This window comes from Chelonia mydas, chromosome 9 (assembly GCF_015237465.2).
Source record: "Chelonia mydas isolate rCheMyd1 chromosome 9, rCheMyd1.pri.v2, whole genome shotgun sequence".
NCBI lineage: Eukaryota > Metazoa > Chordata > Testudines > Cheloniidae > Chelonia > Chelonia mydas.
The window spans coordinates 22,883,525-22,896,403 of NC_057855.1; the positions used below are offsets into that span (position 1 = coordinate 22,883,525).

General features: G+C 43.1%; 1 protein-coding gene across 2 annotated transcripts in view; it reads right to left on the reverse strand.

Moving 5' to 3' along the window:
- GFM1 (G elongation factor mitochondrial 1) overlaps positions 1-11,741 on the reverse strand; it is a 42,687-nt gene extending 30,946 nt beyond the window's left edge. The window contains exons 1-8 of one of the 2 annotated variants that reach the window (XM_037908100.2): positions 11,445-11,584; positions 9,492-9,658; positions 8,766-8,918; positions 8,031-8,163; positions 6,641-6,845; positions 5,690-5,806; positions 4,064-4,214; positions 359-513 (exon numbers count right to left, since the gene is read on the reverse strand). In XM_037908100.2, coding sequence (XP_037764028.1) covers positions 359-513; positions 4,064-4,214; positions 5,690-5,806; positions 6,641-6,845; positions 8,031-8,163; positions 8,766-8,774 — 770 coding nt within the window. In that variant the 5' untranslated portion in view covers positions 8,775-8,918; positions 9,492-9,658; positions 11,445-11,584. Of the gene's footprint in view, positions 1-358; positions 514-4,063; positions 4,215-5,689; positions 5,807-6,640; positions 6,846-8,030; positions 8,164-8,765; positions 8,919-9,491; positions 9,659-11,444 lie in introns of both variants that reach the window. The other variant, XM_007063090.4, reaches the window with a different exon arrangement.
- Between the last annotated feature and the right edge of the window lie 1,138 nt (positions 11,742-12,879).

Genomic DNA, 12,879 nt, shown 5'->3' on the forward strand with positions numbered 1-12,879 from the left:
TTTCCTAGTCTAGATACAACCTAAGATGTTAATATAAATTTATCCTTACAAATAAGACCTGACCAGATCACTATTTGTCAGTTTTAATATTTAAGAGCAAGTAAAACAATGTTATACTTCAAGTAAAAAGAATGCCCCATTGATGGAGGGATCTGTCATCTTTTAATGATCATGCAAGGCTACTACACCACACTACTATAAATGTTTTTCTTTAAAATGACTGATGAATTGTATTATTCATGCATTTTGTTAAAATTTCCGGCTCTGTTTTGAAACTGCTTGAAATCCTGATTCTATAAGCACTTTATATTTATAAAAATAGATCTGTCCTCCCCACCCTCTTCCCTCTGGCACTCACTCCTGGTTGAGAATAGCATAGTTCTGGACTTCAGATGGATTTGGGAGATAGTCTAAAACAGCATCCAGAAGGGGTTGTACTCCTTTGTTCTTCAAAGCACTTCCCACAAGTACAGGCGTAAAGGACTTTTTCAATGTTGCTCTTCTGATTGCAAGCTAGAAAAACATTTATGAATTACTTAAATTTTGTAGCAATTCCAATATTATACATAGAACCAAAGGTAGTCGCCTTTAACACTGTAGCAGTTCAGACTGGCAGCTTTGCTGGGTAGGGATTGTGTCTTTACTTATCCCTTGCAAGGTGCCAAGCAAACGGTTAACAAGAACAAAAAATGATAATCATTCATAAAGGGACAGGGTTGGACCGGAAGCATTGTTATAGCATTAATGATGTATGTAGCACAGTGGTCTCCAACTTTTTTACGCCCAAGATCACTTTTTGAATTTAAGGGCAACCCAGGATCAACCCCGCCCCTTCCCTAAAGTCCCGCCCCTTCCCCAAAGCAAATTATACTCTACACACCACCACTGAAGGCCATTTTGGGCTCCATTCACTTAAGGTCAATTATGGAAAATATAGTCTAGTGATTTGATTGCCCAATTTAAATAAATTACTGAGTACTCATATTAAGGCACCCCAAAATCAAGAGTCAGTTTTGAAAATTTAGACCTGAAGTTTAGGCTTGAGGTTCAAGCTCTCTTAAATGAAGGGCTGGAGTCAATTTGCCCTGAGGTCAGGCCAAAGCATGAGGCATTATAGATACACATGGCACTTCCATGTAATCAGGACTTTTATAAAATATGCTAAAACTCAAACTACTTGCAAAAAAGGATTGTTGGCCCCTACGTTAAATAATTTTACTTGCCTTTTCCATTAGCACAAATTCTTAGCCATCCACCTTGCAGTTTATTTTTAAGCTCTCCTGATTGAAAGAATATTTTGAAATAGCAAGATGGTTCATAAGGAGGATACTGGAAAAAAACTTAACAGTTCTTGAACTGGAAAAAAATCTTGCTGGATGCTTTTTTTAAAAAATATTTGAAGATCTAACAAAATTATGCACAAAAATACAAGATTCCATTGTCATCTTTTCTGCTTAACTAGTCATCGAGTGTGTGTGTTTTGGAAACCTATTTAATTATGTTAATGCCTATTATTTCTATTTTGACAGCCTAATAAAACACGGGAAATGTATGGCTCCATTCAATTCTCATCAGCAATAATTTTTTTAGAGATACAGAAGTAATTTTATTTCTTTTTTTGTGAAGATTATTTTCATTCCATTAAGGAGCTGGGGCACATTGGACAACATTTCTTGTAAATAATGTTTTGGTGCCAGAGAACCAGGTATTTATTTAAGCACTTGATCCTTAACGATCATCCACTAACACTGACCTTCAGGATTGATAGCTAACATGTTTTCCAAGAAAAAATATGTTAAACAAGAACTTGGCTGTCTGCCACTGAAAAAAAATTAGCATAAGTAAACCTGCTTTGTCACAGCTATTAAATAACTAATTAATTTGCTTTCAGGAAAGGTGATAAGAGCAAGGCCACTCTGAATAGACAAATTTACTTTTGTAACAGACTGCCTTCCCAGACATCCCACTGGGTACTATCAACAACAAACTCTTAGAATCTCTTACAGCAAATCACAACAGGAACAGAGTGCACAGACTACTGCAACACTCCCTCCTCTGGCTGGAAGAGCTTTGCAGTTCTCTAAGGCCACTATTAAGGACTGTCTTAGTCACTCAGCAGAGGGGGTGCTTTATGAGTGGGCCAGTTAGTTTTTCTTGCCTTTACATCTCATCAAATAAAGCACAGTGGACTGGATTTTCAAATGTACAGAGCACCCAGAATTCCCACTGAAGTCAGTGGGAGCAACAGCTACTTAGCACCTCTGAAAAATCAGGCCTTTTGCCATCATGGCACATGCTTTAATAGCATCTTGAGGTATAAACTTTGAGTGCTCCTGAAGCCAGAGCACTTGCTGGACAACAAGATTCATCACTAAAGTTCCATGGAGCCAAAAATCAATATTCTTTCAATCCTAATACGCATTACATACATAAAAGGATCAAACAAATCACTTACTCAAATCAAAAGTTAGGGGCCCAGAGTATCCAAGTAAAGTTTACAATGGAACCCTCAATGCATCCAACTTTGAGTGACTATTGTGCCTCCGTAATACACCATTAATAGCAGGTATAGGGGGCTGCTTCCTATGGTAATGAGTGCAGTATAAGAACATGAATAGAACAGGAAAGCATTACAAAATGGCAATCCCACATGACTCTGATACCAAGGGAGTCAAAAAGATGCTGACAAAGGCACTTTTAAATCTAAAGCTATGTTTTAAAGTTATGATTTCCATGATCAAGTCTGAGTCAAATTCAGTCTAGCCTAAGTGAGTTCAATTCAGTGAAACAGTGCCCACTTATCCCATCCGGGCACAGCTTTGGCCACTTTCCTGGAATACTGAAAATACATTCAAACCTGGAACCCTGGTATTCTTGAGGGAATTCTGCACCAAAAAATTAAAGAATTTAAAATTCTGCAAAGTTCTGCATATTTTAATTGTCAAAATAAGACAAACACAACAACAATATAATCATACCATTTTCAATTATTTTGGTAATTTATTTCAAAATACTTGTCAGCAAATAATTGAAAATGGTGTGATTATATTATTGTGTTTGTCTTATTTTGACAATTAAAATATGCAGAATTTTAAAATATTGTGCACAGAATCTTTTGGTGCAGAATTCCCTCCTCAGGACTACGTATATAATCTCAGCACTGCTACTGGATAGCTGTGTGACTTTGAGCAAGTCACAATCTCTGTGCCTCAATATCAGTATGGCCATCTGTAACAGTGATAGACTAATGCTTAAAGAACCTGGGTGACTCAATAAATGGCTCAAGGATTCAGAAGGGCATAAAGAATATGTTTTCACTGAACACCAAACCTAGGGTCTGACTCACGTTTGAGCCCAGACCTCCCTTCTGTCCACACACAAATCAGTTTGACGCAGGTCAGGAAGTACTCAGGACCTAGGAACCTGCTAGAAGGTGGGTCAGAACGGGAGTCCTGCTGTAACTCAGGTCCAAGCCCTGTCATTATGCAATGTGGAAGCAGGTCACATCAAGAGACCTGAGTCACAAGTTCTGTGTAGTGCAGTATGGCCATGTTAGCACAGCTGAGACAATTGGGTCAGCAATTGGAAATCCAGGTTTACCATGCAGTGTGGACACTCAAGCATTGTGACTTGAAACACTGACTCCACAAGCCTGAGTCCCACAGACCTGGATTTAGTGTGAAGTGTGGACATACTTATACAGACTATCAGAGTTATGAAGGGCACATAAAAGTTCAAATCCACTCCAGACCTCATGGCCTTTTGGGGGTGTCAGTCCAGTTCCCTGTCCACATTACAAAACCCACCAACATATCTGGCAGCCTTGTTAGCCATCTGAGCTGGTATAGGGAGCGAAGGTGCCTCTCACCCAAGGGAGGCTGTGCCTCTAGGTAAAGGCACACTTACAAGGTAACGGTGGCCCTGCAATATGTGGCACTTGGCACACTTTGGGTGACATAAAGAACAACTGTAATGGTATTTAGGCACCCGAATCCCTTAGGAGGCTTTGAAAAAAATCTCACCGCTAATAAATAATACATGTTCCACAAGAATTATCATTTACCTTTAAATCAGTGACTGTAGGGATTTTCTCTTCCAGAAACAGCTCCCCAAGTTGTTCATCTGAGTTAGCAACACATTCAATCAGTTCCTGGCGTCTTTCTGTAGCCTCTGTCCTAAATTCAGCTGGGATTTCATCATATCTAATGGTCTCGCTACAAAGGCAAAAAAAAACGCAGTAAGTTTTGTGGACAGCTACGTGAGTGGAGCTTTCAACAATGTGGGCACCACAGTGGCCATGAAATTCTGAGTCAGTTCAACAGGCTCGGCATGTAGGCAAGTAATAAACTTCCTGAGGTCTACCAATGTTGCATCTCCAACACCACAGCAGAGAGGAACTTCAACAGCTCATGCTGGGGCTTTGCAGTGCAGCGGAACAATCTGTACATCAGCCTCAATTCCACCTTACCTTTAGTTTATCCCAAGACTCACATGCCAAACAGGTACTGTTGGACCTTGTTTCAGAGCAGGAGATCTCTTACTCTTTAGGGTGGATTCAACCAGCCTGGCCACTAGAGCTAATCCAAACATTTTCGACTACATGAAATTTTGTCAAAATATCCTGTTCTGTCAAAGCCAAAACATTTTGCAGAGACATATTGGTTTTGACTGGGAAGGTTGAGAGAGAGACTGCCATGTTCTCCAGCCCGGTGGTTAGGGCACTTGCCTGGGATGTGGTTCAAGTCATTGCTCTGCCTGATTCAGAGTGGTCTGGGATGAAAAGCTCTATTCTGAATCACACGGACACACACAGACACACACTTTTCTTCCCAAATCAAAAAGCTACGGTTTTAGTCTGAAAACTGACATTTCAACCAACTTTTTTTTTTGTGAAAATATTTGAAAGGTCTTGTTTTGTTTCCAATGGGGAACAAAAATTATTTTCAAAACTTCCCACAAAACAGAATTGTTCTCTTCTAGACAGCTGTAATGTCAGATCGCTTTGATTTATGCTGCACCAAGTTTCCGGCAGCTATCACTGCACCCTTAACTGGCCCTACTGGCATCTCAACAGGTTTTAAATAAAGATACAGAATTAGGGGCCTCATCCCCCATTACGTCATGGATGGATGCTTTTTATTCACAGCCAATATAAAGTGAAGAATGGGATCCTTGCCTGTCTACCCCACCCTCATGAGAGAGAATGGGTGAAATCCAGGTGCACTGAAGTAAATGGGAGTCTTGCTGCTGTGTTGAATAGGGACAGGATTTCACCCAACAAGCTTAACCAATGGCCACAAGAATAAAAATCTTGCTCCAGATTTCTGCCAGATACGTGATATAACGCTGTGTTGTCTTCCCACCTTGCCCACAATCACAGAGACTGCAAAGATTTGGGCTCCTCAATCAAATTGCATTCCCTATATTCTTAGTGAACAGTGCTGTTTTACCTTCTCAGCCATATTCAGGTGGCCATCAAAGGGATGCAGCTACCAAAGCTGGGCAACCAAACACGTACCTCCCAGTCAAGCCACTAACTACCTCTCTCACTACCAAGAAATTTTTTTTTTTTTTTACTTTTTTTTTGGGGGGGTGGGGGGGAGACGGACAGGAACAATTGTCTACTCAGTTTCAGCATTCACCTACAGGGAGTAGCCTCAACAAATAAGAAATGCCTTCAACCACTTACCCAAAGTCACCATCAAAGTATATGGCCCTTTGCTCAAGAAGATCAATAAGCCCCCTGAAGTTTCCCTCCAGGCCAATGGGAATCTGCATAAAGGCTGCATTGTGATTTAACTTAGATCTGAAAAGTTTAAAAATACAAATCAGTTCTCAGTACAAGACAAGGCAGCATTTTAACTCATCTGTCTTACCTGGGTTCTTCAATAGTGTCCCCGGGACCAATAACCTAGCCTTCCTTCACTCAAGTGAAAAGCCTCACTGGCTCATGTCATAGTATCAGAGCCCTAGTGAAATCAAAACGCTAGCAGATCATCAAAGTTTGCTTTCACCCATGTTAGTTGTTTTCAATAGTAATTTTAATCCAGGAAGTTACTTCTCCCTCATGTGTGTTAGTACTTTGGAGCCAGCTTGTTCTTCTACTACGAACGAATCTATGTACAGACTTGGAGGATGGAAGAGGATGGGGGAAAAGAAGGTAGTACCTGCATGAGATACAAGGCTAAAGTCAACCGCCTGCCCCACGTTTAGGTCCCTACTCCTCCTCCCTGGGATACTGGAACAACGCACTGCAGCACTACTATCTTATTATTAAACCTTTATACATAACTCCAGAAACATCTCCATTATCATAATGAGTCCAAATGAGCCGCAGACCTAACTCACTAGTCATGAAAAGGACTTCTTTTGGGGAAATGGAAGTTTCATAACCTAAGCTGGCATTGACAGCTGTTTTATGAATGGGAGCGTTATTTTGGTACCACCTTATGGCGACGTTAAAGAAGAGTTGTTTCTGTTACCCTGCTACCATCTGATGTAACCTGAAGCTACGCATTATTCTCTGAATTGTTATCTCAGACCATACAAGCTAAGCTCATTAACATCTACTCAGAACATCAAGAAACATCACATGAACAGTTTGAAACTGCACTGCAAACAAGCTAAGCACATTAGTTACCTCAATTGTTGCACAGCTCTGGTTGGATTTGAGCCCATTCTGTCCAGTTTATTGATGAATGTTAAACATGGGACATTGTAACGCTTCATTTGCCTGTTCACGGTCATTGTTTGGCACTGGACTCCTCCAACAGCACAGAGCACCAGGATAGCTCCATCAAGAACTCTTAACGCTCGTTCCACTTCAATTGTGAAATCCACATGCCCTGAATGAGAAAAACAATTTTCTGTGTTGGTTTAAGTTGCAGCAAGGAATTACACTCTATTGGGTTGTTTTCTCTTCTGTACCCACATGAATAAATCTTTAGCTATGCTGAAAGGGACACTGTCAAGTCAAATTCTGTCCAAGAATTAGATTTTGAAAAAAATAAATGTTTCTGAGAAATTGTTTTTAAAGGAATTCCACTGGACAGCGTTTTGATTTTAATCACATAGAAATCCCCATACAGTGACTACAACTCAAACACAACATTATACTAGTGCAAAAAAGCCAGAAAGGAAAACTGATTTGAAGCAGACTACTGTATATCAATAATGAAACAGAAAACCACTGATACCACTGCTGATCGTAATGACTAATAGTGTTTCACTGTTTTCTTGTGCTCCCCATCTCCCTCTGTATCTGCTGACTCTCGCCCAACACTTAAGATTGTAAGCTGTTGGGGCAGAGGTTGTCTTTTTGTTCTGTGTACAGCACCTAGCACAGAGGTGGGTAAACTCCGGCCCGTGGGACCCTCCTACCTGGCCCCTGAGCTCCTGGCCCGAGAGGCTAGCCCCAGGCCCCTCCCGTGCTGTCCCCCCTCCCCCACAGCCTCACCTCACCTCACCTCGCCGCACCGCCAGCACAATGCTCTGGGTGGCGAGCTCCTGGGGCAGTGCAGCTGCAGAGCGCAGCCTGACTCGGTGTGCTGAGCTGCACTGTGCGTGGCTGGCTCTAGCTGGGCGGTGCAGCTGTAGCGCCGCCAACCACCGGTGCTCCACACAGTAAGGGGGCAGTGAGCAGTGGGGTTGGACAGAGGGCAGGAGAGTTCAGGGGTCGGGGTGTGGATAGGGGTCGGTGCAGTCAGAGGGCGGGGAACGGGGGAGGGGGTTGAATGAGTGCAGTCAGGAAGATGGGGGGGGGGGGGGGGGTTGGATGGGGTGGCGGGGGGCAGTCAGGGACAGGGGTTCCTGGGGCGGTCAGGGGAGAACGGGTGGTTGGATTGGGCAGACAGAAACAAACACATGGAAGTCTCTGTTCAGTGCAACACTTTGTGTGATCAGCTCAGATAAACAGCTACATTACTGTTATCAGATTGGTAACACAGTGGTGGGGGAGAATCGATGTCTTCTTTGGACACAAGATATTTTGGTTAGGATAGCACTTGCAAAGTTCTCAGAGTTCACGTTACCTGGTGTATCTATGATGTTGATGTTGGTGTCCTTCCATATGGTATATGTTGCTGCAGACTGAATTGTGATACCACGCTGTCGTTCCAGCTCCATAGAATCCATGACAGCCCCGACTCCATCTTTACCTTTTACCTAAACACAAAAAGTAAAGAATTTACTTAAGAAAATCTCCCACTGGCTTGAATGAGAATTTTGCCTGAATAAACACAGACTAAGCATCTTTCACACAGGCAACAAAATTCAGCTGAGTTAGTGGCACAAGTCTACAATCCTAACTAGCTTTGCTCTTTCCTTTGCATATCATTCCTGAAGAAGACCTGATGGTCAAAAAGCCATTGCAAACAATTTCTATTTCACTATGAATCTGATAAGCCAACATATCCGGAGCCAGTGAGCGTTCACCTTTGACTGTATGGAGAAGTTCTCCATTTATGTTGGTGGTGGGTCTGTTGGGGTTTTTTTTTGGGGTGGGGGGGTGGGGAGTATGTGACAGCAGATGTGTGTGACTTTAGGGAGGAGTCAGAGAGCACCATGAGAAAGCTGTCTCTAGGATTCCCCATTTGGCTTGTACTTCAAACAGGGTCACTAAGCCTTTAAGCACAACCTTCTTATTCCATTCAGTGCTCTTTGTGGTTCAACAATTCTGGACAATTCAATAGCTGAATCATTGCATGTAACGTTCAAAATCCCCTCACCACCAAAATGAGTGTCATACCAGTATTGCAGAGACAAACCTCATGCATCTGTGCTATCCTCCCAGTGTAAAAAAGGACTCGTTCTGTTAATGTCGTTTTCCCAGAGTCAATGTGAGCAGAGATTCCAATATTGCGGATCTTTTCATTGGCAATGATTCCTGAAGAACACTGTCTGCAGCTGTTCAAGAGAAACTGAAAAACAAGAGCAGAAGGCAGTTCAGCCAGTTTTGTCCATGTCAGAACAACAATGGCTCACCATAAACATGTCTCAAGGAAGGTTTCAGAGTAGCAGCCGTGTTAGTCTGTATTCGCAAAAAGAAAAGGAGTACTTGTGGCACCTTAGAGACTAACAAATTTATTTGAGCATAAGTTTTCGTGAGCTGTAGCTCATGAAAGCTTATGCTCAAATACATTTGTTAGTCTCTAAGGTGCCACAAGTACTCCTTTTCTTTATGCCTCAAGGAAGGTAACTTGTGACCAATAAAGTGATTCTTTCCTCTGTTTCATTGTGATAGGAAATAAATCAGTTAATCTGAGCTCTCCAAACATCCTTAAGCATATTCCAGAACCCCCACCTCCAACCCAAAGCTCAATCAACCCTGCACTTAGCCTGCCATCCTTTGGGCAAGCAGAGAGAGATGCTGCAATGAGGTTTCAGATAAACTTGCTCCCTGCACCCTCTTGCTTTCTGGGATACCAGGGAAGATACTGTACACATTCAAAGACATTGTGTGAAGTAGCAGTCTTATTTTTCCCTGCATTTACCAGCTATTAGTTCAGTCAAGCCACCTCCTAGCTCTTCTGTTCTGAGGAGGGCCATAGTGTGGATTTAAGGGGTTTTTGGACAATGTATGAAAGCAAACTCCCTTTATGCCTAAAGGGAGCAGCAGAAAGACAGTAGGTCACAAGGTGACAGGAGAGATCAGGAACATCTGAAAATGAGCAGACAAGATAGCCATTATTGGTGAGTTCATCCCTAAAAGTGTTGTGTGTGAGAAACTGAGGACTTGGACACTTATAGACTCACCCCGTCTCCCTTCATTCCACACTCTGTTCTCCATGTCTACCTACTACTTCCCTCAGTCTTACCTTCCACGCTCTAAGATATTGTCCTCCATTTAGTTTTCTTTTTTCCATTCATCCCCTCTTAATTTCTAGTCAATGACAATGTGGCCATGGTAGTGCTCCCACCATTACTGACATCGCTATTACAATAATGGTAAGAGGCTTAAATAAAAAATGTAATCTCTGTACAGATGAAGTCCCATGCCAGTAACCTGCAGGTGAGAGGCAAAACCTATACGGAGGGCAAATCTGGGCAAAGGTGAATAAGCATAGAGCAGCTCTGTGCAGAGGCAAGTCAGTAACAAGAGGGGACTAGGAATACAATTAACAGCACTTACAGAGCCCTAAGGAATACGAACCACAACTGCAGGAAGAAGGGACCTGTTCCTCAATTTAGAGCCCTCAACTAAAGCAGAGCGGGGTTAAGCATTGCATAGTAACATTGTATTATAGTAGAAGAGAAGCAGCAACATTCGGTATCCAAGTGAGACTAGGGGAGTACTGAGTTGGTAGAATGTAATTATCAAGATATTAGGAAGCTTTGTCTGGTGATTAGAGCTGAGGTACAGAAGCCAAAATTCTTTAATTCTGTTTCCAGCTCCACCACGGAGTCTGCATGGCCTTTAAATCAGTCAAGTCACACTCTTATGTCTATAAAATTGAGATAATATTTACCTGCCTCACCAGGATGTATGTAAGGTCTACAGGGACACTTTCAGATCACTTCAGACATAAGTTTAAGTTTTGTGAACAAAGACTTAAATATATATTAAGTGCATTTTTATTCCAACAAAAGCTTTTATTCTTTGTTTGGATTTATACATTATCCTGTGGTGTTTGCAACCCAATCATTGCAGGATTGTTCTAGTGCTCGAGAGCCACAAAGGATCACTGACTAAACTACTTACGCCTGCAAAACTACAAGAAATGAAAAAAAATAAGCAGTAAGCATTAGCAGTGAAAAGTGCATTAGAATAAGAGATGATGGGTTTTAAATAAGATAACATGGTGTTAAGAATACAGGCAAGGAATCTGGCTTTTAAGGTAAGATTTTTAGCTTGTCCACTTTAGTGGATGTTTAGAAAGTGCACTGAAATCTTTGAAAGAGTCATTAGCATGTAATTTGGTCAATATGCAAAGATTAATCCCATACTCTTGCCAAGAGGCCCACAAGTTTAAGGTTTGTCTACATTGCACACTAAAGCTTGGCTCTGACTCAGGTTTGAGCCCTAACCCCCCCTTCCATCCACACACATCAGTCTAACTGAAATCATTGAGCACTTAGGACCGGAGTCTTAGGACTCTAAGGGGCGGGGGAGGTTGAGTCAGAGTTCCACTGTGATTCAGGCCCAAGCCCTGTCGGTTTGCAATGTGGACGCATCTCAAAACGCAGACCTGAGTCTGACGGTCTGTGTAGGGCAGTATGGATGTATTTACACCTAGGGGCAGAGGGATCGCGGTATCTCCTACTACCCGCAGCCCGGACAGCCCTCGCCCCCGGCGCGACGGCAACAGCCCCGCGCGGCCGGGCAGAAACTGGCCCTTTGCCGACACTCCCCGGGCCGGGAGCTGCTCTCCCACCCAGAGGGGCTCCGGCCCCCTGGCCAGCTTGGCCCCGCGGAAACAAGCGAGGCTGCTCGCCTAGCCCAGTACCTGCTGCCACAGCAGCGCCGAGCCCTGACGCCGCCAGGGCCCCAGCACCAGCCCGGCTCTCAGCAGCTGCAGCATGGCGCATTCAGACAAGGCGCGGCGCACCGCTCCCCCTCCGGCTCTGACCGCCAAGGTCCTGTTGCCCGCACGCTTCCGGCCCGGCTTGGGAACACTTCCGGGGCACTGAGGGGACCAGCCCGACCATGCACTTGGCAGGCTCCTGACAGCGCCACCTGCAGGGCGGGAGGCGGCGGGGCTCGGCGATGAGGGGCTGTGTGGATGGGAGCCAGGCCCTTCCGCTTCACGTGGCGCTTCCCACTGGCGGGAGCAGTCATAATAATTCATGCGTGCCTCGCACTGTCCTGGTACGCACCATCGATGGAGTGCGCGGAGCTTTACAAAGAGACCAGTATCCTTAGCGTCCTTTTACAGCTGGGGAAACTGAGGCAGGAGGCGGTGAAGAGCCCAGTGGCAGCATAAGGAAAGGTGTCCTCAGGCTTGCCAACCCCAAGGATTCGATGCTGATGAAACTGCCTTAAAAATCACAATTTTTTAAATAATAAAATATATATTAATTATTAGTAGTATTAATAAAATAACAATAAAGGTTGGTTTCTGTGTATTTTCCTTCTGGCTTTTGAGCCTTAGGGTGCCCGTGAATCACATTTTTCAAGCTTCCTTTTCCTCAACCATGAAGGTTAGAAAATTATAATTTTTAAAAATGAAAGTTGTGATTCTCATGTAATCACTTGATTCCAGGAGCTGGAGCTTAAGAACTACACCAAATATCATGCGAGTTGACAGAGTGGACCACATTGAGAAAATTCCCTTTGCTGTCCACCAGCACTTTCCAGACTAGTGAGGGCTGTGTTTCAGTGGTACTGTAGGTGCGTAGTATATGAAGTGCTTTGTATAAAATATATTTTTAATAGAGTGTCCTTTCCCACCCCAGACACACTGATTGCAATATCGAGATTAATCCAGCAAACAATGTCTTAACCCAAAATCTAGGCACAGCAATAATGAGATGCAGTGTTTATACTTAAAAAGAAAAGGAGTACTTGTGGCACCTTAGAAACTAACAAATTTATTTGAGCATAAGCTTTCGTGAGCTACAGCTCGCTTCATCGGATGCATTCATTTTTTCCACTGAATGCACCCGATGAAGCGAGCTGTAGCTCACGAAAGCTTATGCTCAAATAAATTTGTTAGTCTCTAAGGTGCCACAAGTACTCCTTTTCTTTTTGTGGATACAGACTAACATGGCTGCTACTCTGAAACCAGTGTTTATACTTGTTATTTTATTTATATTACAGTACCCCCTAGAAACCGTATCATGTTTGGCCCCTTTGTGATATGAGTGGAATGGTACAAAAAATAGTTAGATCAATAGGACTTTTCTGGAATATTAAAGACTATTCAGTGGCGGCAGAGCAGT